The following is a 25033-nucleotide window of genomic DNA, read 5'->3' as shown; positions in this document are numbered from 1 at the left end:
GTCTGTGCCTTCTGCATGAGAACACCTTTGCATGTCCCCTAATAGGAGGATGGGAGAGAAGGGGAAGGGAAGGGGGGAGAGGCAAAAAAAAAAAAAAGGAAAAAAAGAGGGAGAAAGAAACAGAGAGAGAGAGAGAAAGGAAGGAAGGACGGAAGGAAGGAGAGAGAAAAAAGAGAGAGGGAAGGAGGGAAGGAGGAAGGAAAAAGAGAGAGAGAAAGAAAGAGAGAAAGAAAAGGCTGGAGAGACTCAGAAATCCTTCTGGCCCCCAGCGAAGGCTAAGGAGGGACTGGGCGGGCGCTGGGAGGAGCCTCGGAAGCATCCTCTGAGCAGCCGCCTCTGAGCACGCTGGGAAAATCCTTCCTCCCTCGGACATGGCGCTCACCTGCCCGGCGGCAGCAGCCGGCTCCGGCGCCGCGGTTCGCGGGTCCGGGCGGAAGAGCAGCTCCAGCTTCAGCCGTGGGGTGGAAGGAGGCGGCGGCGGCGACGGCGGCGGCGACGGCGGAGGCGCGGCCCGCGGGCCCGGGTGTTAGACCTGAGGGAGCCCGGGGAGCCGGCCGGGGCGCGCAGGGTGCAACGGGGCGCGCACCAGCCCCGGGACGCAGCCGGCATGGTGTCCCAGGTGCTGCAGCTGCTCCGGCAGGGCGTGTGGGCCGCGCTCACCGGGGGCTGGTACCACGACCCGGAGCAGAGCAAGTTCACCAACAGCTGCCACCTCTACCTGTGGCTGTTCCTGCTGCTGCTGCCCCTGGCCCTGCACCTGGTGAGTGGGGAGGGTCAGGTCCCGGGGAGCTGTGGGGATGGAGGGAAGGAGGAGAAAGGAACCACAGACGTGCCATCAGCCTCACGGGGTTTCAGGTTCGTAGAGATTCTTAAGAGACGGACGGGGAAGGGCTTCAGAAATTTGGGACAGAGAACGTGCAGGGAAAGGGGGCTGTGAGGATTCACTGGAAAAGAAAAGTAGACAGGACTGCGGGGGCTCGGGGACTCGTTAAGAATGGATGCCGGATGTTAGGATGAGTCACTCTCCTTGTGGCAGGGAGCTTGCAGCTTGTTTTGTAGGTGGGTAACTCTAGGCCTCAGAGCTGGGTAGCTTGGGATAATGTTTGGTGTGAAATACTGTAGATTGTAGCCAAGAGGCAAAACGAAATGTAAAAAGCAAACTCATTTCAGTTATTGGCCCCTTTTTTCCCCTCTCACCTTCTTTCTTGTTTTGCTTTGGGAAGGCAAGTTCAATTATCAATTACTCACATTGTAATTTCTACACCACTATGTATAGAATTTTGTAGGAAGATATAATAATGGATAAATCCAATGTACTTTATGCTAGACAAAGTATTACAACGTTTAGTTGGGGCTTGACATTTTAGTGGGGTTGTGGTAAGTGAGTGCTTGCTGAAAAACTACATAGATGACCTTCTTAGGTAGATTATAGGTAATTAAAACAATGGTTTACCTTTGAAAAGCTGTACAGGTAAGGTGTTCCACGTCTTATTAAGCTTTACATGCTAAGAATCTAATTTTGGTATGTCTGTTGGAGGACTTTATTCCTAACACATTATTAGGTCATGGGTTTTTTACAGCAAAAATTGTCAGTGAGTTTGCATGACTGATGGATTCCGAGTTTGACATTTGTGATTGGGTTCTTCTTTACTCTTTTTCCGGCAGTGTATCCAAAGGGTCAGAAGTCTGGGTGTGAAGTCATGATGCCTGGGTTAAATTTTGGGTCTACTGGTTACCAGTTCTGTGACCTTGGGGAGGTTATTTACCGTCTCATTTTTCATTTTCTTATCTGTAAAATAAGAAAAGGTAAGAGTACCAGATTTACAGATTGTTTTAGGGATTAAATGAGATAGTACATATAAAGCCACAGGTCTGCCTTGACCTGAGATTGGGCTCAGACTTGGGTTTGCAGTTCTGTTTTGCTACTTATTAGCTGTTTGGTCTGATACTGAACTTTTCTAAAACTTAGTGTTCATATCATTAAAATAGATGTGATCATCATAATCACCACTTCACAGAAAAAATAATCAAAATTGTATATAAAAAGCATTAAATACGGAAACTACTTGGAAACCCTTCAATAAATGCAAGTTTCTTTATTCTTTCTGATTTTGTGCACCATTTTTCTTAACTCATTTTTCTTTAGCCTATGGGTCCCAGTGTTTTCCCTTTTCCTAGAGGGACAGCATAGCAAAGTCATGAGGAACGCAGCCCTCACCAGTGTGAAATCCTGGTTCTCCTGCTTACTAGACCTAGTATGAGCTTGAGCAAGCTTCGCCTTCCTTGTTTGTAAAGCAGGGATAATTACAGTACCTCCCTTATAGGGTGAATATGAGAACTGAGTGAATTAATAGATGGAAAGTACTCTTAGTACCTGTCACACACAGAGTGCTCAGTAAGAGATGCCCCTTTTTTTTTCCTTCCCCAGCTTCTAAAATCTCTCTATCCTTATGTTTTCTGATTCCATTTAGCTAGAATTAATTTCTCTTCTTCCTTACCCTTATACCATTCTGTACTTACTATTTGTTTTACAGCATTCTGTAGTTGGACTATCAGCATTAATAGCACTTTTCGAATTCTGTCTGGTACTTAGTTGTAGGAACGTGTATTTCACTTCTATGTCTAGATCATCAGCTTTTTTGAGGGCATGGGTTTTTATGTTGTTTATTCATCTTGGTTTTTCCTTGTACATAGCAGAGTGCTCTGCATTTGGTAACACTGATCTCCTATACAATTAACTTGTGTGTCTCTTTCTTTTCCAACTAGCATTAAATAGTCTACCTCACTGTGCTTTTTGAGTATTTCCTGATAATGAAAGCGATATATATTCCGCTTATAATCCCACTCCTCAGAAACAACCACATTAGAATTTAATGTTGTGTTCCTGCAGACGTTTTTTTCTATGTATATGGGCTCATTTTTGTAAAACTCTACTTAAGATTTGATGTCTACGTATGGTCAGAACCCTTAATTTCTACCTAACTATGCTTTATTGAGTAGCTTGATTTAGATCTTGCGTTTGTGAGTAGGAAATTGTCCTTCGTTAACTTGCTTTTTGATGATATTTAAATGCAATTTTCAGCTAAATCTCAAAATGTTAGAAAGTAAAATCTGAGACATAAATAATTTTACTTTTATATCAGGCTTTAAAAAATAAAACAGATGTGCCCAAATTTTTATATCTCTATGCCAGCATGCCTTTAACTATTATAGAATAATGGTATGTGGGTGCAGCTACTTTTTAATATGTAGCCTGTCTTATTAAAAACGCAACAGGTTATTTTTTTCTTGCTTTGGTCTTCTGGTTTCTGAAAGTGCCCTTGAAATAAAAGGCCCTTTTCCCCAGTGGAGGCTTGTTCTTCAGGTCTTGGTGCTTAAACATGTTTGTCTGCACTTCAGTGTTGTCTGTGATTGTTAATGTCTTTTTCAATTTGTTCATTTACAGTCATTTGTTCCAAGAAGATACTTGACTAGTTACTGACAACAGGGGCTTAGTCAAAGTTCTGTGAACTTTTTTTTTTTTTTTTTTTTTTACAATTTTGGTTTAAAGAAAGTTTTGGTCGGGCATGGTGGCTCATGCCTGTAATCCCAGCACTTTAGGAGGCCAAAGTGGGTGGATCCCTTGAGATTAGGAGTACAAGACCAGCTTGGCCAACATAGTGAAACTCTGTCTTTACTAAAAATACAAAAAATTAGCTGGGCGTGGTGGTGCATGCCTGCAATCCCAGTGACTCAGGAGGCTGGGGCAGGAGAATCGCTTGAACCCTGGAGGCAGAGGTTGCAGTGAGCCAAAATCACACCACTGCACTCCAGACTGGGTAACAGAGCATGACTCTGTCTCAAAAAAAAAAAAAAGGAAAGAAAGAAAATTTCACTATTGAAAAGATCCACTTTTTAATTTAACAGATACTTCGAGTATTTTAAATATTTTTATTATTAATTATTGAGGCAAATTTCTAATCCCTAGAATGTACTTAGATCTGGGTGATAATGTGGAAAATAGTGATTTATTAGCATTTGTAAACTATGATTATATTTGTGAGAAATGTTTGGAAATGTACAACTGAAAACAGTAAGTCAATTTGGATAACTTGGAAAGAGTTTTACTTTGGTTGATTATCAACCTTTTCTTTTGGACGTGCTGAAAGATGATTTGTCTTGAGAGATATTTAAATTGTCACTATTACATGTGTTTTGTCTTTATTCTTTTGAGATGATAATTAATGGAGATTCAGAGCTGAGTTTTCTTTACAGTAGGGGCATATGGGCATGATTCTGGCCTTGTGTCAGTTCTGAGAGCATAAGCCTCATGTCAAAAGACACAGTTCCCGTTCTTCCTCTTATCAATTGTGTGGCCTTGTGCAAGTCACCTTACTTCTCCAGACCTCAGTTTTATCATCTGTAGAATGCGGATAACACCTTCATTTTATAAGTTTAGCAACTGAGGTCCAGGGAGAGTCAGCTGTTTGCCTACAGTCATCTAGATAGTCAGTGGTAAAATTCTGCATTTAGCTGAGGTTCTGTAGCATCCAAGTCTTTGGCCCTTCCAGGACACTATGCTGCCTGACATAGTACATATAAGAACACTTTGAAGTCTGTGAAACAGTGGAGCCACCTACAGTGGAATTATGATTATGCCAGTGGCATTGTGGTCAGCTCCACTGGAGAGGAAGAGTTGAGTGATGGGAAGAATGAGGTGGAACTTTCACATCCTTCCAAACCCCATGCACGGCAATATTAGACTTGATTTTCCAGGCCTGACATATGTGTTTGGATGGGCAGCCCTTTCCGCGCTTGTGGACAGAAAGCCTGTCTTTTGTTTTATGGCTGGAGCTTTCTGTTTCCTTTCCTTTAACTTTAGCCAGACTTGTTCTGTTCCCAGTTCTGCTTTTTAAAATTTAATCTTAGAGACCTTCTTTGACAAGACCTACATCATTTCTAATTGCCGTAATTATAATTAATAGGATTATCTGTCAAGCGCTAGCATAGTACTAGGCAAATAGTAAGCACCCAACACACTGTAATTATTATTACAGCTAATTGGTGACATTTCTATGAGAGTCCACAGTCATTTCCCATTCTGGTATGTCATTATTTTTTCTTAGATCTTGCATTCCTCTTTTTTCAATCAATATTTTCCCAAGATTTTACTATAAAAAGTTTAAAACATACAACAAAGCTGAAATAATTTTACAGCGTGCAGCCATATACACAGCACTTTGATTTTACTCCATGAACATTTTACTATACTTGCTTTATCACCTGTCTGTCCATTTGTCCATCCTTCTATTGATCCCTTATTCTACTTTATTTTCTTGTTGCATTTCAAAGTAAACTGCACACATCAGTCTATTTCTTCCTAAATACTTCACCTTGCATAATAAATGACAGTTTGATGGAAATTTAAATATACTGCATTTTAAAGAAAGTTACCATGGAGCTCTGGTTGTGGGCCCCGTGCACTAGGCATCTTGGATTATTCTACTCCTTCACATCCCTCACCCCCATAACAAGGCTTCCTGAGGCCTAAGAAATGAAGGCGCAATTGAATGTTGAGGTTTGAGAATAGAATTTAAGGTTTTGCATTTCTTTGACCACGCGTCCTTCCTTCCTTCTTTCCCTCTGCCCCCCTCCATGCTTCACCTAGACTTCCTCTCCTACTTTTAACATATAAGATGACTTTGTGTAAATTATGGAAAGGCAGCCTCTGCAAAGAGGCAGCCTTTCCTGGCCCATTTAATCCTGTCAGCAGGAGACCTTTGTGCAGGATGCAACCTGCACAGCCTTGCATAGCAGGCTTGGCCCATTCCACTTGGTGGTTGTTATTCTCTTGAACTGCTTGGCATGTCGCCGTTCCCAGAAGGTTACCTCTGTTCTAGTCAGTCCTAGCATTTATATCCAATTTCCTCAAAAGAAAGGCTTTCTCTGTTAATGAATCACATAGTCCGTGCTTTCTTTCCTTTGACTCCCAGAACCTTGATATTTGGTCCTTCCACTTCTAGGGGCCTTATTTATTCTTGCATTGAGATGCCTGATCCTTTGCACTATCTCCATAATTTACCTGAATGTCTGGCTTCCTGCCTGCTGCCCTCACCTGCCTGAAGCAGAGTTGTATTTGAGGTGAAGAGCCTGAGCATGGAGTTGCTTAAAAGGCATGCTTCCTGGGTCCTGAGCCTCCAGAAGAACTACAGACTTAGTCGCTCCAGATTTGGGCTGAATGCCAAACCATGCAGTTGTCTCTCAATTTTTGCTTCTCCAGGTGGCTCTGTGGATGGTGTGTGCAGAGGACTTGCCTGTGTGGAGGGTTCTGCTTTCCTGGAGTCCCTTCATTTGTTGCTGGGGCAGCCGTCTCCAGTCTTTTCAAATTGACAGTTCTTTTATTGAGTCACAGTTACTCATCCCATTTATCCTCATCGTATGCCATTAGACACATGCATGTCTGCGGGCAGGATCTATGTCCCCAGGTTGTGTTTCTGTGTTTGTTTTTTCTTTCCATTCTGGTATGACAAGTTCATAACAAATTTTCTAGCAGTTAAACTTATGTCTCCTGCCCCATTCCCAGCTTTCTTAAGGCTTCTTGAGATTTCCCCCCATTAGTGACTAGTTGTATTTTGAATGGTTCACTCCTCAGATATATGGCATTTTTCCCCAGGGTAATGTCTAATACTTTAATACCCTATTATTTTTGTTTTAATTGAACAATCTAATTCACTTGGTGTAACTTCTTTTGTATAGAATACTTACTAGGTGATTGTTATTTTCTGGCTTTAATCATTTGGTCTTCTAAATGGTAAATTTTAAACATTAAGTATCTTATTGCTATTTCATCTTCTCTAAATGTCCTTCCTATGCTCTCTGCAAGAAGAAAATGGACTCACTTTTAATGGTATTCAGATATTTCCATACTTTTTGTCTGGTGCATTTTCTTCTTTTAACATTTACAATTGTATTATGTTACTATTATTGGAATAGGTAAGAATCACAGCCGACACTTCTGAACACATATGAGGCAGACACTTTTGTAAGAGCTTTGCAAGAAAGAAATCATCTCACCTTCCCCAGTGCCCCAGTGAGGCACCATCATTATTCCCATTTTACAGTCAATGAAACTAGCAAAAAGAGGTAGGTAAATATGCTTACAAATACATGACTGTCACGGCCTGACTAGGATTGAAGCCCAAGCATTGGAGTTCTTACCCACTCAGCCATATCGCTTCTAACAGGTCATTTTACAATGTAGGCATTTTAGTCCATTTTCATACTGCTATGAAGAAATACCCAAGACTGAGTAGTTTATAAAGGAAAGAGGTTTAATGGTCTCACAGTTCCACATGGCTAGGGAGGCCTCACAGTCATGGCACAAGGCAAGTGAGGAGCAAAGTCAGGTCTTACATGGTGGTAGACAAGAGAGCTTGTGCAGGAGAGCTCCCCTTTATAAAACCATCAGATCTCGTGTGACTTATACATTATCATGAGAACAGAATAGGAAAGACCTGCCTCATGGCTCAATTACCTCCCATTGGGTCCCTCCCATGACATGTGGGAATTAAGGGAGCTACAGTTTAAGATGAGATTTGGGTGGGGACACAGCCAAACCATACCAATTGGTATATATTCCTTGCGCATTTGCATGAAGACATACGAACACTAAAAATGTACAAAAGGACACATAACAAAAATATAACTTCCCTCTCACACTTATTTCTAGTTTCCCACTTGAGATGGAATCACTATACACAGGCTCTTGTGTTTTCTTGCACTGGTATTTCATACACATGTGAATGGAAGTTTGAATGTAAGGGATCCTGAGTGTAATCATAAAGCATTCTTATTTGTCTTCCACTGTTCCTTTCAATTTGCCCTGGACACAAATTTTTTTCCATATCCCAGATAAAAACATGGGTAAGCCCCATGACTTCCGATCACAGTTTATACACATTTTATGATGGCTTTAAGCAACAAAATACAGACTTGATTTAGATTGCAGAATGTGCAGTTCCGTGGCATAACCAAAGCTTCCATCATCCAGTCATTTCCAGGTAGGAAGGGACATGATAATGGCACAGTCTTTCCTGCTCTCCTCCTCCCTCATGCGTTGACCGATGTTTCTGATGTCCTTGGCTTTGGAGAGCAGGACGATTCTTTGTTGACTGTCATGGTGGTAAGCTGGCCTTGGGCTCTCAGAGCATGGCACATGTTCCCTAGTTGACTCTCTGGAGAGCTGCCTTCACACACCCTCAGAGACCCCGTTCTCCTTGCCAGCCTTGTCTCTCTGGTGCTTGTCTTGATGAGGGCTGCTGTGTCTTTGCCCTGTCTGGTTTCTTACTCTGTCCACCTCCAGCTTTCTTCTGCTCCAGTATCCTCTGCTCCATAGCCCGTTCACACATTGTCTAAAGCGATCTGTACAGATTCTCACATACAGAATCCATGTCAATGTCCACATATTCTTTTCCCCACCACATTCTAGGAGGACAGGCCAAGCTCATACCGCCATCAGAGCAGCTAGCCAGCCAGTCTCTGATCTTTCATCTTTTCTAGGAGGGAATCAGACAGCAGTCCACTGTGCCTTCTACCCCCACCCAAATGGTAGGGGACTCATAGGTTTCTAAGTGGTCCCACTGAAGGCCTTCTCTCCTGACTGAGGAAGGGGATTAGCTGTTCACCAGCAGACCTTTCCAAAAATCTTCATATGCCCTCTTTTTCTAAATTCTGTTACATCATTTTGAGTAAGGAATTTAAGATCATGTAACTCATCCTTATAATCTATCTAGAAATGTCTGTTGTTTGTCCCAGAAATTTGTACTGGAATCCCTTATCCATCCTACCTTGGTTCCTTGGTCAACACTTCCATTAAAAATGTTATACAAATGTGTAATCATTTATGCATACATAACCTTGTTGTCCCTCTTGACAGAACATCTTGGAGATCATGACACAAAGAGCCTCCTCATTATTCATGTCTGCATAGTATTCCACTATTTCTATAAAGGGCAGTTATTTGACTAGTCACTATTGAAGAATAATTAGGTTTTCAGATGATTTTTAACCTAATGCCGTTGGTTGGATATGGATCAGTCAAGATGTGCTAGCTTATGCTGAAGTAATAACCAACCTAAACATGTGTTTGGCTTTACCAAGTTATTTTTTGTTATTTTTGTTTGAGATGGAGTCTCCCTCTGTTGCCCAGGCTGGAGTGCAGTGGCACGATCTCAGGTCACTGCAACCTCTGCCTCCCAGGTTCAATCAATTCTCCTACTCAGCCTTCGGAGTATCTGGGATGACAGGCATGCACCACCACGCCTGGCTAAGTTTTTGTATTTTTAGTAGAGACGGGGTTTCACCATATTGGCCAGGCTGGTCTCAAACTCCTGATCTTGTGATCTGTCTGCCTCGGCCTCCCAAAGTGCTGGGATAACAGGTGTGAGCCACCAAGCCTGCCCACCAAGTTTATTTTTAATTTTTAATTTTATTATTATTTCTTTTTACAGATAGGACTCATTGTCACTCAGGCTGGAGAACAGTGGTGTAATTGTAACTCACTGCAACCTCAAACATTTGGGCTCTTGTGTCCTCCCACCTCAGCCTCCTGAGGAGCTGGGACTGCAGGCGTGCACCACCACATCTGGCTAATTTCTTATTTTTTGTAGAGATGAAGTCTTGCTGTACTCCCCAGGCTGGTGTCAAACTCAAGCAATCCTCCCAGTTTGGCCTCCCAAAGTGTTGGGATTACAGGTGTGAACCACTGCCCCCGGCCCTATTTTTTATTTATACTACATGTCCAACATGGTTCATTGGGGTGTCAGGGGTATAGTTAGCAGGGGGTCCTGCTCATTATAGGTATTTAGGAACACGGGCTGTTTGAGTCTTCATTTTGGGGTGACTGGGTGCATTACTCGCTATCATCCCCCCCATGACCCTGAATGATTATACCAGTCACTATGATTGAGGGACACTGAGTGGGTTTCATGGTCTGACTCTGGAGGCTCCTGCCTGGAAATGGCAAATACCTCTTGCCCTCAGACTTCTTTGTCAAGGAATGTTGCATGGCCACACCTCACTTCAAAGGGAAAGGAGAGTGCAGTTCTACCCTGTGCCTGAGGGACTAACTGGACATGTTTGTTGGAGAGCACTTATGTCTATGACAACAGACTGAGTGCCAGATGTTCTGCTGGATATTGTGGAGACGTCAGGAGAACAAGGTGGATTGATGTCTTCTCCCCATGCAGTTAGCAGATAAACAGGCATGAATAACACAGTGATAATTGTTACTGTAGGGAAAGTACAGGTGCTGTACAGTAAAGGTGGGAGGTGGAATCTTGGCATGAGTACTTAAGGAAGGCTTCCCAGAGGAGGAAGTAATTTCTCATCTGAAATCTGATGAATGAGTAGGAGTTAGCCAAGCAAAGATGAGTAGAGGAGGAACAGCATTTCATTCAAGGGGAACAGCATGTATTAAAGCTCTAAGGTGTATGAGAGTCTGGCCATTTTGCTGTACCCTTTAAGAATATGTGAGAGACATCAAGACACATGACCCCTAAAAACTTCAACAGGTGTCTCTTAAGGAAAAGAACATTCTCCCACATAATTATCACACCCAGAGAAGTTATTGATATGATGGGATTGTCTAATATATAGTTCCTATCCAAATTTCCAGTTATGCCAGTCAGTAATGTCTTAGAGAGCTGGGGTTTTTGGTTTTGTTTTTCTGTGTCCAAGATTCAAACAAGGATCAAACATGCCTTTTAGTTGCCACATCTCTTGATTGTTCTTATTCTAAAATGAGTTCTCTAAGCCTCTGGGTCAGTGTTGTGTCCTTGTCGTGCATCACATCAGAGGGACAGAATTCTCCCACCTCTCCCCAACCCGCATCGTTGGTTAAGGTAGTGTCAGCCAGATGTCTCTATTATAAAATGACCAGTTTTCCCCTTTGTGTTTAGTGAGTAATCTGTGGAGTGAAACCTGGAGACTGTATATATCGTATTTCTAAAAGTCTTTCCCCCAATAGTTATAGCATAAATTGACGATTCTTGACTAAAATAATTATGACAATGGTGGTTGCAAAATGGTAATATTCTAATTTTCTTCCCACCTTTATTAATTGGTACGCTTCTGTAAAGACGTTTTTTTTTTTTCCCATCCTCATAGTTTTGTTGCACTTTTTAGTGTGATCTCATAGATTCATTTTTTAATTCAGTGGGAGTATAATCTATGCCTATCATCATTCTTTTTGATGTTCAAATAATCAAAACTTTGGCAAGTGAGACCTTCTTCATGCACATCCTGAGTTTTCTTGGATATACTCTCATCAGTTTGTGAGCACGTTATTGCTTTCTGCCCAAAAAGATATTCCTGGCTTAGCTTGTACTTTCCCTGCCCCAGCCCTGGAAGAATCAGCCATTTTACCAAGGAGCCATGATCCTTGTGGTGGGGAATTACATTTGGAAACCAAAATCTAGGGCTGCAGTAGTTGCATTTGTTGCTACTAGTTGTCTTTGCCTCTAGACCCTTTCAGTAGATACAACTAGAAGATTGATCAATTTATAGGTTGAATGATTGAATAATCAATTGAAGTTTATTCTGAGACCATCAAACCAGTCCATATCAAAGGACTCTTCCTCTGCTTCCATTATTTCGTATTTATATCTCCCTTCTCCCACAGTGAGAACTCTAGCTCACAACAATATCATTTGCCCAGTCCTAAAATATACGCACGAATTCCTACTCCCATAACACCACCATAGACACATCTTTAAGGAAAAGTTCAAGACTGTTTAGAAGTTATGATTATTATTGTTTTTAGAATACGCATCACCAGTGATGTACTGCCAGAGTAGCATGCTCAAAAGTTACTTTGATGAATTCTTTTCTAATTATTTTTTGGTTCATCTTTGTGGTTATGCTATCATTTGATATATAGTTAGGTTCACTTGTAGCTATATAATTTTAGCTTTTCCTCCATCCTTGCTGATTTAATAATTTATACCAACAGGAGGTATAAAACATTAACATAGTTCACAAAACATATAAAAAGATATGCTGAATTACTTTATCAAAAGGTTTCTCTGACTGCTGGATGGAAAAGTAGATCAAAGAAAGGACAAAAATAGAAATGAGAGGTTCGGTGTCTATTTCAGTCACCCAGTCAAGGGATGGTGGTGGCAGTAAAGATGGAGAATTGTGGGTAGATTTTAATAGGATTTAATGATCAGTTCATTTTTAGGGTAGAGGAGTAAGGATGGGGGAGGAATCAAGGGAGATGCCTGATGATCTGGTTTGAGCCAGAGGTGTATGGGGTGCCATTGACTGCGATGAAGGATGAAAGACGATAGTTGGTAGAGAAACCAAACACCTAATTTTACACATAGTAGCTTGGAGTTTCCTTTTAGATATCGAAGTGGAGATGTTGAGTAGATAGGTGGATATAGGTGTGGGGAGTTTAAAGGAACAATCTAAGCTAGAGATACGGATTTGAAAATCATCAGCATAGAGATGACATTTACCACCAAGGGACTGGGTAAGACTTCCTAAATAGAATGTGTAGAGAGGGAAAAGAGTGCTAACGGTGAGGCCCCAGGAGCGCTACACTCAGAGGCAGGGCAAAGAGGAGGCATCGGGAGACAAGGGAAGAGCCAGGAGAGCATTTCCGCTGTGAGCACCTGTGTTGCTCGCTGCTGAGAAGACAGGAAATTGTGGTTATTTTTTGTTTTTAGAGACATTGACAAGAAACTTTCAGTGTGTATTGGGGAGTAGAAGCCACACGGCTGTGGGTTTAAGAGGCCATGGGAGGTGAAGACAGTTCTTTCAAGCAGGGAGCAGAAAAAGGGCACGCTATCTGGAGAGAGGTTTGGAGTCAAGGGAGTTTATTCCTCCCTCAAGGTCAGAAGGTCCTTGAAGGTAGGGCTATGATTTGAATCCCCATTGGTCCTTGGAGTGGTGCTTCATACACAGTGGATAATCTAATCACTCTGCATTAATGGAATCTGACTCCATAAGGGAAGGCACAGTTTTGGTAGTGCATATTACAGACTGTGGTCAGACCCATTTCAGTAGACTCACCACAAGGTTGTGGCCAGAATCCAGATCTTTAAAAATGGAGCTGAAAAACAGAGACATGACTCTTGGATTTGGCTTGCCTTAAAATTCAATTTGCCATTACTTTCCAGATAACCTTTATTATTTATGTAGCAATTATGTATTTCCTTGTGGTTCTTATATAATAATTTAATTTTTTTTCTATCATGGGAAACTTGGACTTTAAAAAATTATAGACCATTGAAGCAGGCAAAAATAAATTTTACCTCATTTCTTGTTATTGATTGATACTAAGTATAGAAGGGAAGTATAGAAGCTTTGGACTGTGAAGGACCTTACGCATTTCTTATTCTTATCTCTTAGTCTCTGGTATGAACATTTAGATTGGATTTAGTGTGTATTTCAGTTCTTTTCCCCAAATCTTTACCATCTCAAAAGAAATGCCAGATAACTAGTAGCCCACTGGGATATAGTTCCCTGTCAGCAGACACCTGTTTCTAGACTAGCCTTGTCTTTTGTTATTTCTGCTTTCAAGACTACAACTAGATACTTAATAATCAGGGAAGAAGAAAAATTCCTGAATATAAGAAATGTCCCTGAGTAACCCCTGACACAAATATTTCACTCAGAAAACAGTTGCCTGGCTTGTTTCAGAAATACTTTTTCTTATTATATATCAACCCCTATGACTGTGTTCACAGGCAATAAAACACTTGCTGTGTTGCTGTGTTGCACTTTCCTCCTTCTTACAACAGCATATCTGAATTTATTATTACATGGTGTTGATGAATGATGAATAGATAATGATGATGATCATGATGGTGATGATCATGGGAGACATGGACATTTAAGTGCTTTTTATGTGCCAGACAGTGTATTAATTATCTTATACTTATTATGCTTAATCTTTATAAAAATATTATTAAGAATTATTTTTCTCATTTCACAGAAGAAACAGAGATTTACAAAGGCTAAATAACTTCCAAAGGTTGTACAATTTGCTAAATTGAGAAAAAAAGATGTAATATAAAATTACTATCATAAATATTTATTTATTGACCAATATTTTTGACCAGCTGTTTGCTGGATACCAAGCTGGGTGCTGAGGGTGTAATGGAGAATAAGACAGACCTGGCACCATCCTCATAAGACTTACCATTTTTACATGGCTCTAGGAATAAATAAGAATTGGTAAGAGAGGGCCAGGCGTGGTGGCTCATGCCTGTAATCCCAGCATTTTGGGAGGCCGAGGCAGGTGGATTACTTGAGGTCAGGAGTTCGAGACCAGCCTGGCCAACATGGTGAAACCCTGTCTCTACTAAAATACAAAAAAAAATTCGCCAGCCATGGTGGTGAGCACCTGTAATTCCAGCTGCTCCGAAGGCTGAGGCACAAGAATTGCTTGAACCTGGGAGGCAGAGGTTGCAGAGATCACACCACTGCACTCCAGCCTGGGTGACAGAGTGAGACCCTATCTACAAGAAAAAAAAAATTGGGGCGGGCACAGTGGCTCACATCTGTAATCCCAGCACTTTGGGAGGCCGAGGCAGGTGGATCACGAGGTCAGGAGTTCAAGACCAGCCTGGCCAACATAGTGAAATCCCATCTCTACTAAAAATACAAAAATTACCTGGATGTGGTTGCAGGCACCGGTCATCCCAGCTACTTGGGAGGCTGAGGCAGGAGAATCGCTTGAACCCAGGAGGTGAAGGCTGCAATGAGATGAGATTGCACCACTGTGCTCCAGCCTGGGGTGACACAGCGAGACTCTGCCTCAAAAAAAAAAAAGTAGGAAAATATAAACATCTTGAAAGTGGCGTAAAATAGACAACTGTCAAAGAAATGTATACAGCCAATAAATGTGAAAATTTTTAAATAATCAAATAAATATATATTAAAATAACATGATTTTTCATGTCTACATAGCAAAGATTTAAAAGGTAATATGGGCCAGGCACGGTGGCTCATGCCTGTAATCCCAGCACTTTGGGAGGCTGAGGTGGGTGGATCACCAGAGGTCAGGAGTTCGAGACTAGCCTGGCCAACATGGCGAAACCTTGTCTCTACTAAAAAAACAAACGTTAAAAGGGCATGATGGTGCGTGCCTATAATCCCAGCTACTCGGGAGATTAAGGCATGAGAATCACTTGAACCCAGGAGGCAGAGGTTGCAGTGAGCCTAGATGACACCACTGCACTCCAGCCTGGGTGACAGAGTGAGACTTCATCTGAAAAAAAAAAAATATATGGAATGTGGTTTAAATAAATAACCATGCTCAAGAATTCCAAGGGATGTATGTTCAAAGTGAGTTACTGAAGCACTATTTGTTATAGCAGATGACTAGAAACAGGTGTCCATTGAGAGGGAATTGGCTTAATGAATTATGGTACATTCTACAGTGGAGTACTATGCAACTATAAAAAGGGAATGAGAAAATAGACTGGTGTAGAGGGATCTCCAGGTAATATTGTTGAGAAAAAAAAGCAGAGGATACATATAGACTAAAAAGGGGGAGGGAAAGATGAAGCGTACTTGCGTTACTTATGTTTCAAAAAGACAGGTTGAACAGATAAAACATTAATAAGAACATAGTTACCTATAGAAGGAGGTAAAGAACAGGTGAAGGCAGTAGGACTAGAAATGAGGAATGAACCTTAGTAGATTGATGGCATAACCAAACAAAATATCTTTCAAATGACTTTAATGACTTTCTGGGCCTCCTGATACAACATAAAGGCAAAAGAGCCACAAAGACATCTTAAATTGCATTCAATAAGCTTATTAATAAGATTTTATACATATTTTGAAATTATTATATATGTAGTAGAGGGTAAAGAAAATAAGAAATCATGTTATAATACTTAGGAGTAAGGATTTCAGCAATAAAAGAAAACAGACACATATAAAATCAAAGGACTTACATAGAACCTTGTAATCTTTAAAATTATAAATATCAACCTGGGGTGGTGACTCACACCTGTAATCTCAGCATTTTGGGAGGCTGAGGCAGGCAGATTGCTTGAGCCCAGGAATTCAAATCCAGCCTGAGCAACGTGGTGAAACTCTATCTCTACAATAAAATATATAAATATATATACACACACACACACACACACACACATACACACACACACATACACACACACACAGATTAGCTGTGTATGGTGGCACATGCCTGTAGTCCCAGCTACCTGAGAGGCTGAGGTGGATCACTTGAGCCTGGGAGGACGAGGCTGCAGTGAGCTATGATGATGCCACTGCACCCCAGCCTGGGCAACAGAGTGAGACCTTGTCTCAAAAAAAAAAAAAAAGTAGCAGTGTCATTCTGAAATCATGACTTATTTGTTTTTAAAATATATATATTTTTGAGCTCTACTGAAAAACCTAGAATCAGTGATAACCCAATGAGAATGGACAGATCTAGAACTCGGATTTTAGTCTCTGAATTCTGTTTTCTTTTAAAAGAAACTAGAGCTCTTTGGAAAAAATGATTTATTCCAGGTCTGGGCAAGAAAACGAACAAGAGGAGTCTTTAAGTAAAGAAGAATTATTGAAGAATACTAGGATCATGTTAAAAAGATAGGAGAGTAAGCTTATAGATGCTGGCCAAGTATGTTCAATTTGAGCCCCAGTGAGATCATCATACAATGATATGCATTTAGGAGTGGGGTACATCCTAAAGAAAGGGGAGAAATGATACTGTAAAGGGGAAGCTAACACTGGATGCCAGAGGGCTCATCTCTGCCACCTAGAGTAGTTGGTATGTTAGCAACAAGACTTTCTCACAGGTCTCCAACCAGATTGTGGTGGGCTCTGACATGGGACTGAGCGGAGTGCCAGTGTCTCCAGCTATGAGGAAAGAACTGGAGAACCAGAGCTGACACTGGGGAAGAAACATACAATCCTACTCCTGTCCCTTGCTCATCAGAAAACCTTTCTAGAAATCTCCATTCCCCTGTACAGAAATGCCCTTTCCCATCAGCAGGCACAATTCTCAAGACATTTCATTCCTCTGACTCATGAGATCAGGACTTGTGACCCCCTTTCCAACTTGGTGATAAAGCACCTCGGGAGGTGCTTGTCCCATTGACGTGATGTCACTGCTGCAGGATCCTCTCTCTCCTCCAGTGTTTGTCATCTCAAGAGTCCCCAGACAGGCCTAGCAAGCAGCAGCCCAGGTTGGGGGCCCTGATGCCTTGCCGTGAGTCAGCATCTTCTCTGCAGACTTGCCCTCCTCTTGGCTCTGTTGGCTCCTGAGGCAGGCACAGTTTGCCCTTGCCACTGTTTGTGGAACTTGAAAATAGGTAAGTGGGAGGTCAGGGCTTAACATGCTTGCCGCAGCCAAGAAAGGGCCCAGTGTTGGCTGCATGTCAGGCACTGGGCACACACAAGGAGTAGATACAAAGAGTAGACTTGGGGAGTTTATCATTACTTAAAATAGAATCCATAAAAGTGTGGTAACTGTCTATGAGTGGTGCAGATAATAGCTGATTTGGATATCAGAATGCTTAACACATAGTTTACACTGAACCCTTTACTAATTAATTAATCAATAAAGAATGACAAGCGTAATCAGTAATGTTGAAAATAAGTTTGTATCCAGGCTTTCCTCATCTTTCACTAGTCATTCATTGCTTCTTGGTGTTCTTTGCTTGGTTCCATTTCCCCTTTTCCCTTAAATATGGGTCTTCTCTTCAAGTCTGTCTCTGTATTTCATGATCTCCTTTCTCCTGTGGAGAGTCCAGGCACCGTGTTGGCTTCGCCTGTTGCATGTGTGCTAACGATAGGTGCCCTCCTCCACATTCCCCTCCATGTCATATCCGACTTCTGCACCACAGTTGAAGCCAGGGACCTCTGGAGCCTTCAACAACAGCCCCTGTTCTCTGGTTTTCTCCACCTGCTCTGAGTGGACTGCCTTGACACGAAGATAGGACAGCTTACCTGAGTGAGCCCTTCAGTTGTGTGCCCCTCTGTAGTGTTTAAATACTACTTTACCGATGTTAGTCTAATCTCCCCATTTAGGTGTTTACTCCCTGAGGCCTTGTTGGTTTGTGGCTCTGCCCATGGTAGAGGACAGCAAAGCGCACTCCTATGATGCAACGACCAAGAACCCTGGAAGCTCAAGGGGTCTTGGCCATGAAAAGCTTTGAAACTAGCATAAGAAGTGCGGAGAAAATTAATTGTAGGTATTTGCGTAGGGCAGTGATGTGATTAAAATGGTGCTTGAGAGACACTATCCTGAAAACTGTAGAGCAGAGGAGAGGAGACTGGCTAGCAGGCCACTCCAGGCCTCCCAGCAGGGATTGAAGGAGGACCTCAGGGGCTCAGCGGTGTGTCATCTGACCGTCCCACCTTCCCAGACTCATCCCACTCCTTTCTTCTTTTCTGCCCTCCCACCCAGGCAGTCAGCTGCACAGGCTTTCTTTGTATCTCTAATGCTGATTTGTATCTTTTGCACACTTTGACCCATTGTCTGGAATCTACCTGCTCACCTTTCTGCGTTAACTCCAGTTCACCTTCACTGCTCAAGTTCAATACTAGTTCCTTGAAGGATTATTCCCTGACACTCTAGTATAGGTTAGGTTCCCTTGGTGGGCACAAATAAATTACTTTTAAAATTAGTTGTCACTAGTGTGTGCTATATTGGAGGCTCCTTGAAGATAGATGTTTGTCTGTTGCAGTCACAGCTCTACCCCAAAGTGCCATGCACAGTGCCTGGCACAGAATATGGAACGGTACTTGCTGAGCACCTGAAAGGCTAAATGAACATGGAGCTTGATCATCTTTATGATCCAGCTAACAACGTGGGACTTCTGCTCGTAGCTTACTCTGGGCAGTGAACACATTGCGTGGATGAAATTTGAACCTGAGAGATTATTCTAGAAGGGAAATCCCGAACTTTCAGAGGAACTGGTTCTGCTTACTTCTTAACCTCCATATTCAAACAGCAGGATCCAATGTGGTGACTTGGTTGTTCATATTTCTCAGTTGAAAAATGTCATGTATAATCCAAAGTGTTATAAAATAATAATTACTTTAACAGTTGTGATAAGATGTATATAACATAAAATGTTCCATCATAACCACCTTTAAGTGTACAGTTCAGCAACATTAAGTACATCCACATTGTTGTGCAACCATCACTACTTTTCATCTCCAGAACATTTTTATCTTCCCAAACTGAAATTCCATTCCCATTAGACAATAACTCCCCATTTCTCTCTCCCCCAAGTCCCTGGCAACCACCATCCTGCTTTTTGTCTCTATGAGTTTGAATACTCTAAGTACCTCATATAAGTGGAACCATGTAGTATTTGCTTGTTTGTGATTGCCTTATTTCACTTAATATAACATCCTCAGGGTTCATTCATGTTGTAGCATGTATCAGAATTTCCCTCCTTTTTAAGGCTGAATGATATTCCATAGTATGTATAAACCACATTTTGTTTATTCAAATATTTGTTGAAGGACATTAGATTTGTTTCCACCCCTTGTCTTTTTTTTTTTTTTTTTTTTTTTTTTGAGACAGAGTCTCGCTCAGTCGTCAGGCTGGAGTGCAGTGACACGACCTCGGCTCACTACAACCTTTGCCTCCCTGGTTCAAGAGATTCTCCTGCCTCAGCCTTCCGTTTAGCTGGGATTACAGGCATATGCCACCAAGCCCTGATACATTTTGTATTCTTTAGTAGAGACGGGATTTCACCATGTTGGCCAGGATGGTCTCGATCTCCTGACTTCGTGATCTGCCCACCTTGGCCTCACAAAGTGCTGGGATTGCAGGTGTGAGCCACCGAGCCCAACCTCAGCCCTTGTCTGTTATAAATAATGCTGCGATGTACATGGGGGTACGAGTATCTTTTTGAGACCCTGCTTTCATTTCTTTTGCATGTATACCCAAAAGTGGAATTGCCAGATCCTATATTAATTCTATTAATTTTTTGAAGAACTTCCACACTGTTTTGTGTAAATACTTTTTAAAATAAAAATATAGCAACTTAACATGTGTTACCTCCTTTCAATATCACCTCGTAAGAGTATTCATTTATTCCAGCTGGGTGTGGTGGCTCACGCCTGTAATCCTAGCACTTTGGGAGGCCGAGGTGGGCAGATCACTTGAGGTCAGGAGTTTGAGACCAGCCTGGCCAACATGGTGAAACCCTGTCTCTACTAAAAGCACGAAAATTATCTGGGCATGGTGGCACGCACCTGTAATCCCAACTACTCAGGAGACTGAGGCAGGAGAATCGCTTGAACCCAGGAGGCAGAGGTTGCAGTGAGCTGAGATCTCGCCACACACTCCAGCCTGGGTGACAGGGCGAGACTCCGTCAAAGAGAGAGTGTTCATTTATTTCAACAATCTTGCCATTAATCCTAGTGGTCTCAGACTTTCCTTTTAGAAATGTTTTTGAAATTCTAACACTAGCATAGGATAGCAGTGGGAATAGTTTCTGTCTGCATTTATATCACACTTTACTGTTTTTGAAATGATTTGATGGAAAAATCAGTTCATGTTTCACAGTGTGCATTCACAAATGTAATTTCATCAAACGCTGCAACAATTCCATGAAACAGATTGCCCCTTCCTCGTCTCCTTATTGCTGGTCCTACTTCTATCTCCATCTGTCCATCTACATGGATGAGTTTGTAAAATGTAGATACCAACTTTTTGCTTCTATGTTTCGCTAGCCTTCTGTGCTTTTCATCATGAAGATCAAAGTCCTAAGCCTAATGTCAAGGTCTTTCATTTCTTACCACTTGCTTCCGACTTCAAATACCCCATGTCTGTGATTCCAAACTCTTTGCTCTTCCTGGAAGGCCCTTTGCTTTTCTCATACTGTTTCCTCTGCCTGGCTTTTCTCAGGATACTTTATAGTTTTCAGATGTGTGACTTCTCCGACATGGTTTTCTTGGTCTGCAATCCCCATTCCTCAGTCTGATTTAGGCATACCTGATTTACTTGAACAACAGCACTTGCTACTCTACTTTGGAATTCTACTCTCTATACATCTACTCTCATGCTTGACTTTGAACTTGGTGTGTATAGGGACTATGTTTCTTTTGTCTCTATGCTTGGTACACTTTAATACATTTTTGAGCCAAGCAGTGATTTTCAACTGTGGAGAGGTTTGATTTTGCACCCTCTTGCATCTGGGACTTGCATCTGGGACTATCTAGAGATATTTTTGGTTGTCACCACTGGAGGGATTGCTACTGCACCTAGTATATAGAAACTAAGGATGCTATTGAATGTCCTACAGTGCATATTACCTATGTAGCCCCTCACAGCAAAAAGCTTTCTGGCCCAAGATGTCAGTAGTGAATTGAGAAGTGATTGAGAAGCAAATTGAGAAGTGATTGAGAAGCCCTGGGCTAAAGAAGGAGGGTGACTGTTCTATAATATTAATGGACAAGGTCCATGATTTTAGTGACCTTTGCTGCAGCATGTTAATGCCCACTGGTAAATATTATATTTAAGTAGGCACACTGGTTCTAGATTGGAAACAACAACTTCCCCCAAGGGACATGAACAAATTTTGTTGGGAGCATTTTTGGGTTTATCTCAATGACTTTATCACAATGTAATTTAAATTAAATGTCCTAGTAGCATTAAAACAATGGGAGCCAGAAAAGCTAAACATCTTACACAATGAGAAGTTATTAGGTTCAAAATGCCAAAAGAGGCCAGGCACGATAACTCACGCCTATAATCCCAGCACTTTGGGAGGGTGAGGCAGGCGAATCACGGGGTCAGGAGTTTGAGACCAGCCTGGCCAACATGGTGCAACTCCATCTCTACTAAAGATAAAAATAATTAGCTGGGTGTAGTGGAGGGCACCTGTAATCCCAGCTACTCAGGAGGCTGAGGCAGGAGAATCGCTTGAACCCGGGAGGCAGAGATTGCAGTGAGCCTAGATGGTGCCACTGTACTCCAGCCCAGGCGACAGAGTAAGATTCTACCCCCCCCCAAAACAAAACAAAACAAAACAAAACAAAACAAAAAACCATGCCAAAAGAACTTCTATTTTCTTGAAAACCACTGAATGGGATTGAGCAGAAACCTACTGGACAATCCTTGGTAGGTATGGCCTTTGCAAGAATCAAACTAAATACTTTTGCAGTTGGGCAGAAGGAAAGAAGGATTCTGAGACATACCAACATCTAACTTCTTACTAGGATGCTGACTAGCAGACTGGGCAAGAGAAGGAGTGCAAAATCTGCAGGTGGGCATGGAGCTTCAACAGGGATCCCTTCTAGCCCAGCCTCTAAGGACTCTCCCACTTTGAGCTGTGGCTACTGCTCCTCTTGTTTGTTAAGCAGAATGTGTAAGGAAAAAATAATTAATGCAACGCATTATCATCTCACTGTTCCTTTAAAAATGATTATTACTAACTGATTTTAATACTTTATTTTTAAATTATTTTTTTTTATATTCTCTCTAGTCTTTTTAATGATTAATTTCCATAGGTTTTTGGAGAACAGGTGGTGTTTGGTTAAATAAGCAAATTCTTCAGTGGTGATTTGTGAGACTTTGTGCACCTGTCATCTAAGCAGTATACACCATACTCAATTTGTTGTCTTTTATCCCTCACCCTCTTCCTACCATTTCCCCCAAATCCCAAAAGTCTATTATATCATTCTTATGCCTTTACATCCTTATAGCTTAGCTCCCACTTATGAATGAGATCATATGATATTTGGTTTTCCATTCCTAAGTTACTTCACTTAGAATAATGGTCTCCAATTCCATCCAGGTTGCTGTGAATGCAATTATTTCATTCCTTTTTGTGGCTGAATAGTATTCCATGGTAAATATATACACCGCAATTTCTTTATCCACTCATTGATTGATGAGCATTTGGGCTGATTCCGTATTTTTGCAATTGCGAATTGTGCTGCTATAAACATGCATGTGCAAGTATCTTTTTTGTATAATGATTTCTTTTCCTCTGGTTAGATACCCAGTAGTGGGATTGCTGGATCAAATGGTAGTTCTACTTTTAGTTCTTTAAGGAATCTCCACACTGTTTTCCATAGTGGTTGTACAAGTTTACATTCCCACCAGCAGTGTAGAAGTGTTCCCTTTTCACTGCATCCCTGACAACACCTATTATTTTTTGGTTTTTTGATTATGGCCATTTTTGCAGGAGTAAGGTGGTATTGCACTGTGTTTTTGATTTGCATCTCCCTGATCATTAGCAATGTTGAGCATTTTTTCATATGTTTGTTGGCCATTTGTATATCTTCTTTTGAGAATTGTCTATTCATGTTCTTAGCCCATTTTTTGATGGTTTTTTTTTTCTTGTTAATTGTTTGAGTTCCCTATAGATTCTGGATGTTAGTCCTTTTTAGATGTATAGATTGTGAAGATTCTTTCCCATTCTGTAGGTTGTCTGTTTACTCTGCTGTTGTTTCTTTTTCTGTGCAAAAACTTTTTTAGTTTACTTAAGTCCTACTTATTTACAATTGCTTTTGTTACATTTGCTTTTGGGTTCTTGGTCATGAAGTCTTTGCATAAGCCAATGTCCAAAAGGGTTTCTCCAATGTATTCTTCAAGGATTTTTATGATTTCAGGTCTTCATTTTTTCACAGAACTAGAAAAGACAATCCTAAAATTCATATGGAACCACCAAAAAGCTCACATAGCCAAAGCAAGACTAAGCAAACAAATCTGGAGGCATCACATTACCTGATTTCAAACTATACTATAAGGCCATAGTCACCAAAACAGCATGCTACTGATAAAAAAATAGGCACATAAACCAGTGGAATAGAATAGAGAACCCAGAAATGAAGCCAAGTACTTACAGCCAACTGATCTTCAACAAAGCAAACAAAAACGTAAAGTAGGGAAAGGATGCCCTATTCAACAAGTGGTGCTGGGATAATTGGCAAGCCACATATAGAAGAATGAAACTGGATCCTCATTTCTCACCTTATACAAAAATCAACTCAAGATGGATCAAAGACTTAAATCTAAGACCTGGTTTTAATATTTTAACAAAATTGAATTTGAAGAATATTGCTTAAAATTAAATGTAATATACTTCATTAAATTTGAACATTAACTGATACAGGTTTGAAAGTTCATGACACTTGTCATTATCTGTATCATCTGGGTTTGAGGGCACTTAATAAACAGAGTCAAGGAACTTGGTGGTAATGAACTCAGACATTTTAGTAGTGAGTTGTTGACTTTGTCACGCCAAAACTATTACCAAAATTCCTTATGAAAAATAAGTGTTCAGTCTTGATTTAGATTATATATAAAATATGGTATTGATCATTTATGGTTATATTTTATAAACCTTCATAATATTTAATTTTCATTTTTAATTCTAAGTAGCACATTTCTATTAGGAGACATGTGATATGGATTTCCAGCACAACCTCAGTACAAATTTATGATTGATTTTGTCATTGAATTGAGGTTGACATAACGTTGTCTTGTATAAACTTATTGATTCATTCTATTTAGCTCAGTGTACATTAAAAATAGAAGTATTATGTTAACTCTTACCGTGGCCATTTAAAATGAAAACAACAACGTGAGTTCAAATTTCTTGACTAAAATAACATTCATTTACAAAGTTATGCATTCAATATTCTGTATCAGAAGAGAAGAGAGAAAGGGTTGGATAATCATAGGTGCAGCTTTTTAAATGATTTTCAAAGGGAGTAAGTCTACAATGATTCTCATTTTAATGACTCTGCTGATATGGTCAAATCTAACTTTCTAACCTTTGGCTGTTTTTTCCATCTTACCATTCCCTGTAGCACCATCCTAATGGTCCAGACACTCACCTGCCACCTCTCTATCATCAGTTTCTCTTATCAAAGCTGCACACTAAGAAAGAAGTCCAGGAGCTCAACAAAATCAGAGCAGATTTCATAAGAAACAGACAGCAGACCCAATAAAAGTCAAATAGCAGGCCTAAGAGAAAGTGTCCTATTCTACTTTTTTGTTCATCTTACTTTTCAGGATAGACGTTCACATAGAGCT

At 41.0% G+C, this 25033-nt stretch overlaps 1 protein-coding gene across 2 annotated transcripts in view; it reads left to right on the top strand.

Annotated features, from left to right (window-relative positions):
• Positions 1-356: 356 nt before the first annotated feature.
• Positions 357-25033, top strand: part of PCNX2 (pecanex 2) — a 311805-nt gene continuing 287128 nt past the window's right edge. The window contains exons 1-2 of one of the 2 annotated variants that reach the window (XM_025356816.1): positions 357-760; positions 1581-2067. In XM_025356816.1, the coding sequence (XP_025212601.1) occupies positions 608-760; positions 1581-1610 (183 nt within the window). In that variant the 5' untranslated portion in view covers positions 357-607 and the 3' untranslated portion in view covers positions 1611-2067. Of the gene's footprint in view, positions 761-1580; positions 2068-25033 lie in introns of those variants that run through there. The other variant, XM_025356806.1, reaches the window with a different exon arrangement.

The sequence above is a fragment of the Theropithecus gelada genome, chromosome 1 (genome assembly GCF_003255815.1).
Source record: "Theropithecus gelada isolate Dixy chromosome 1, Tgel_1.0, whole genome shotgun sequence".
Lineage (NCBI taxonomy): Eukaryota > Metazoa > Chordata > Mammalia > Primates > Cercopithecidae > Theropithecus > Theropithecus gelada.
This window is presented reverse-complemented; position numbering and strand designations above follow the sequence as displayed.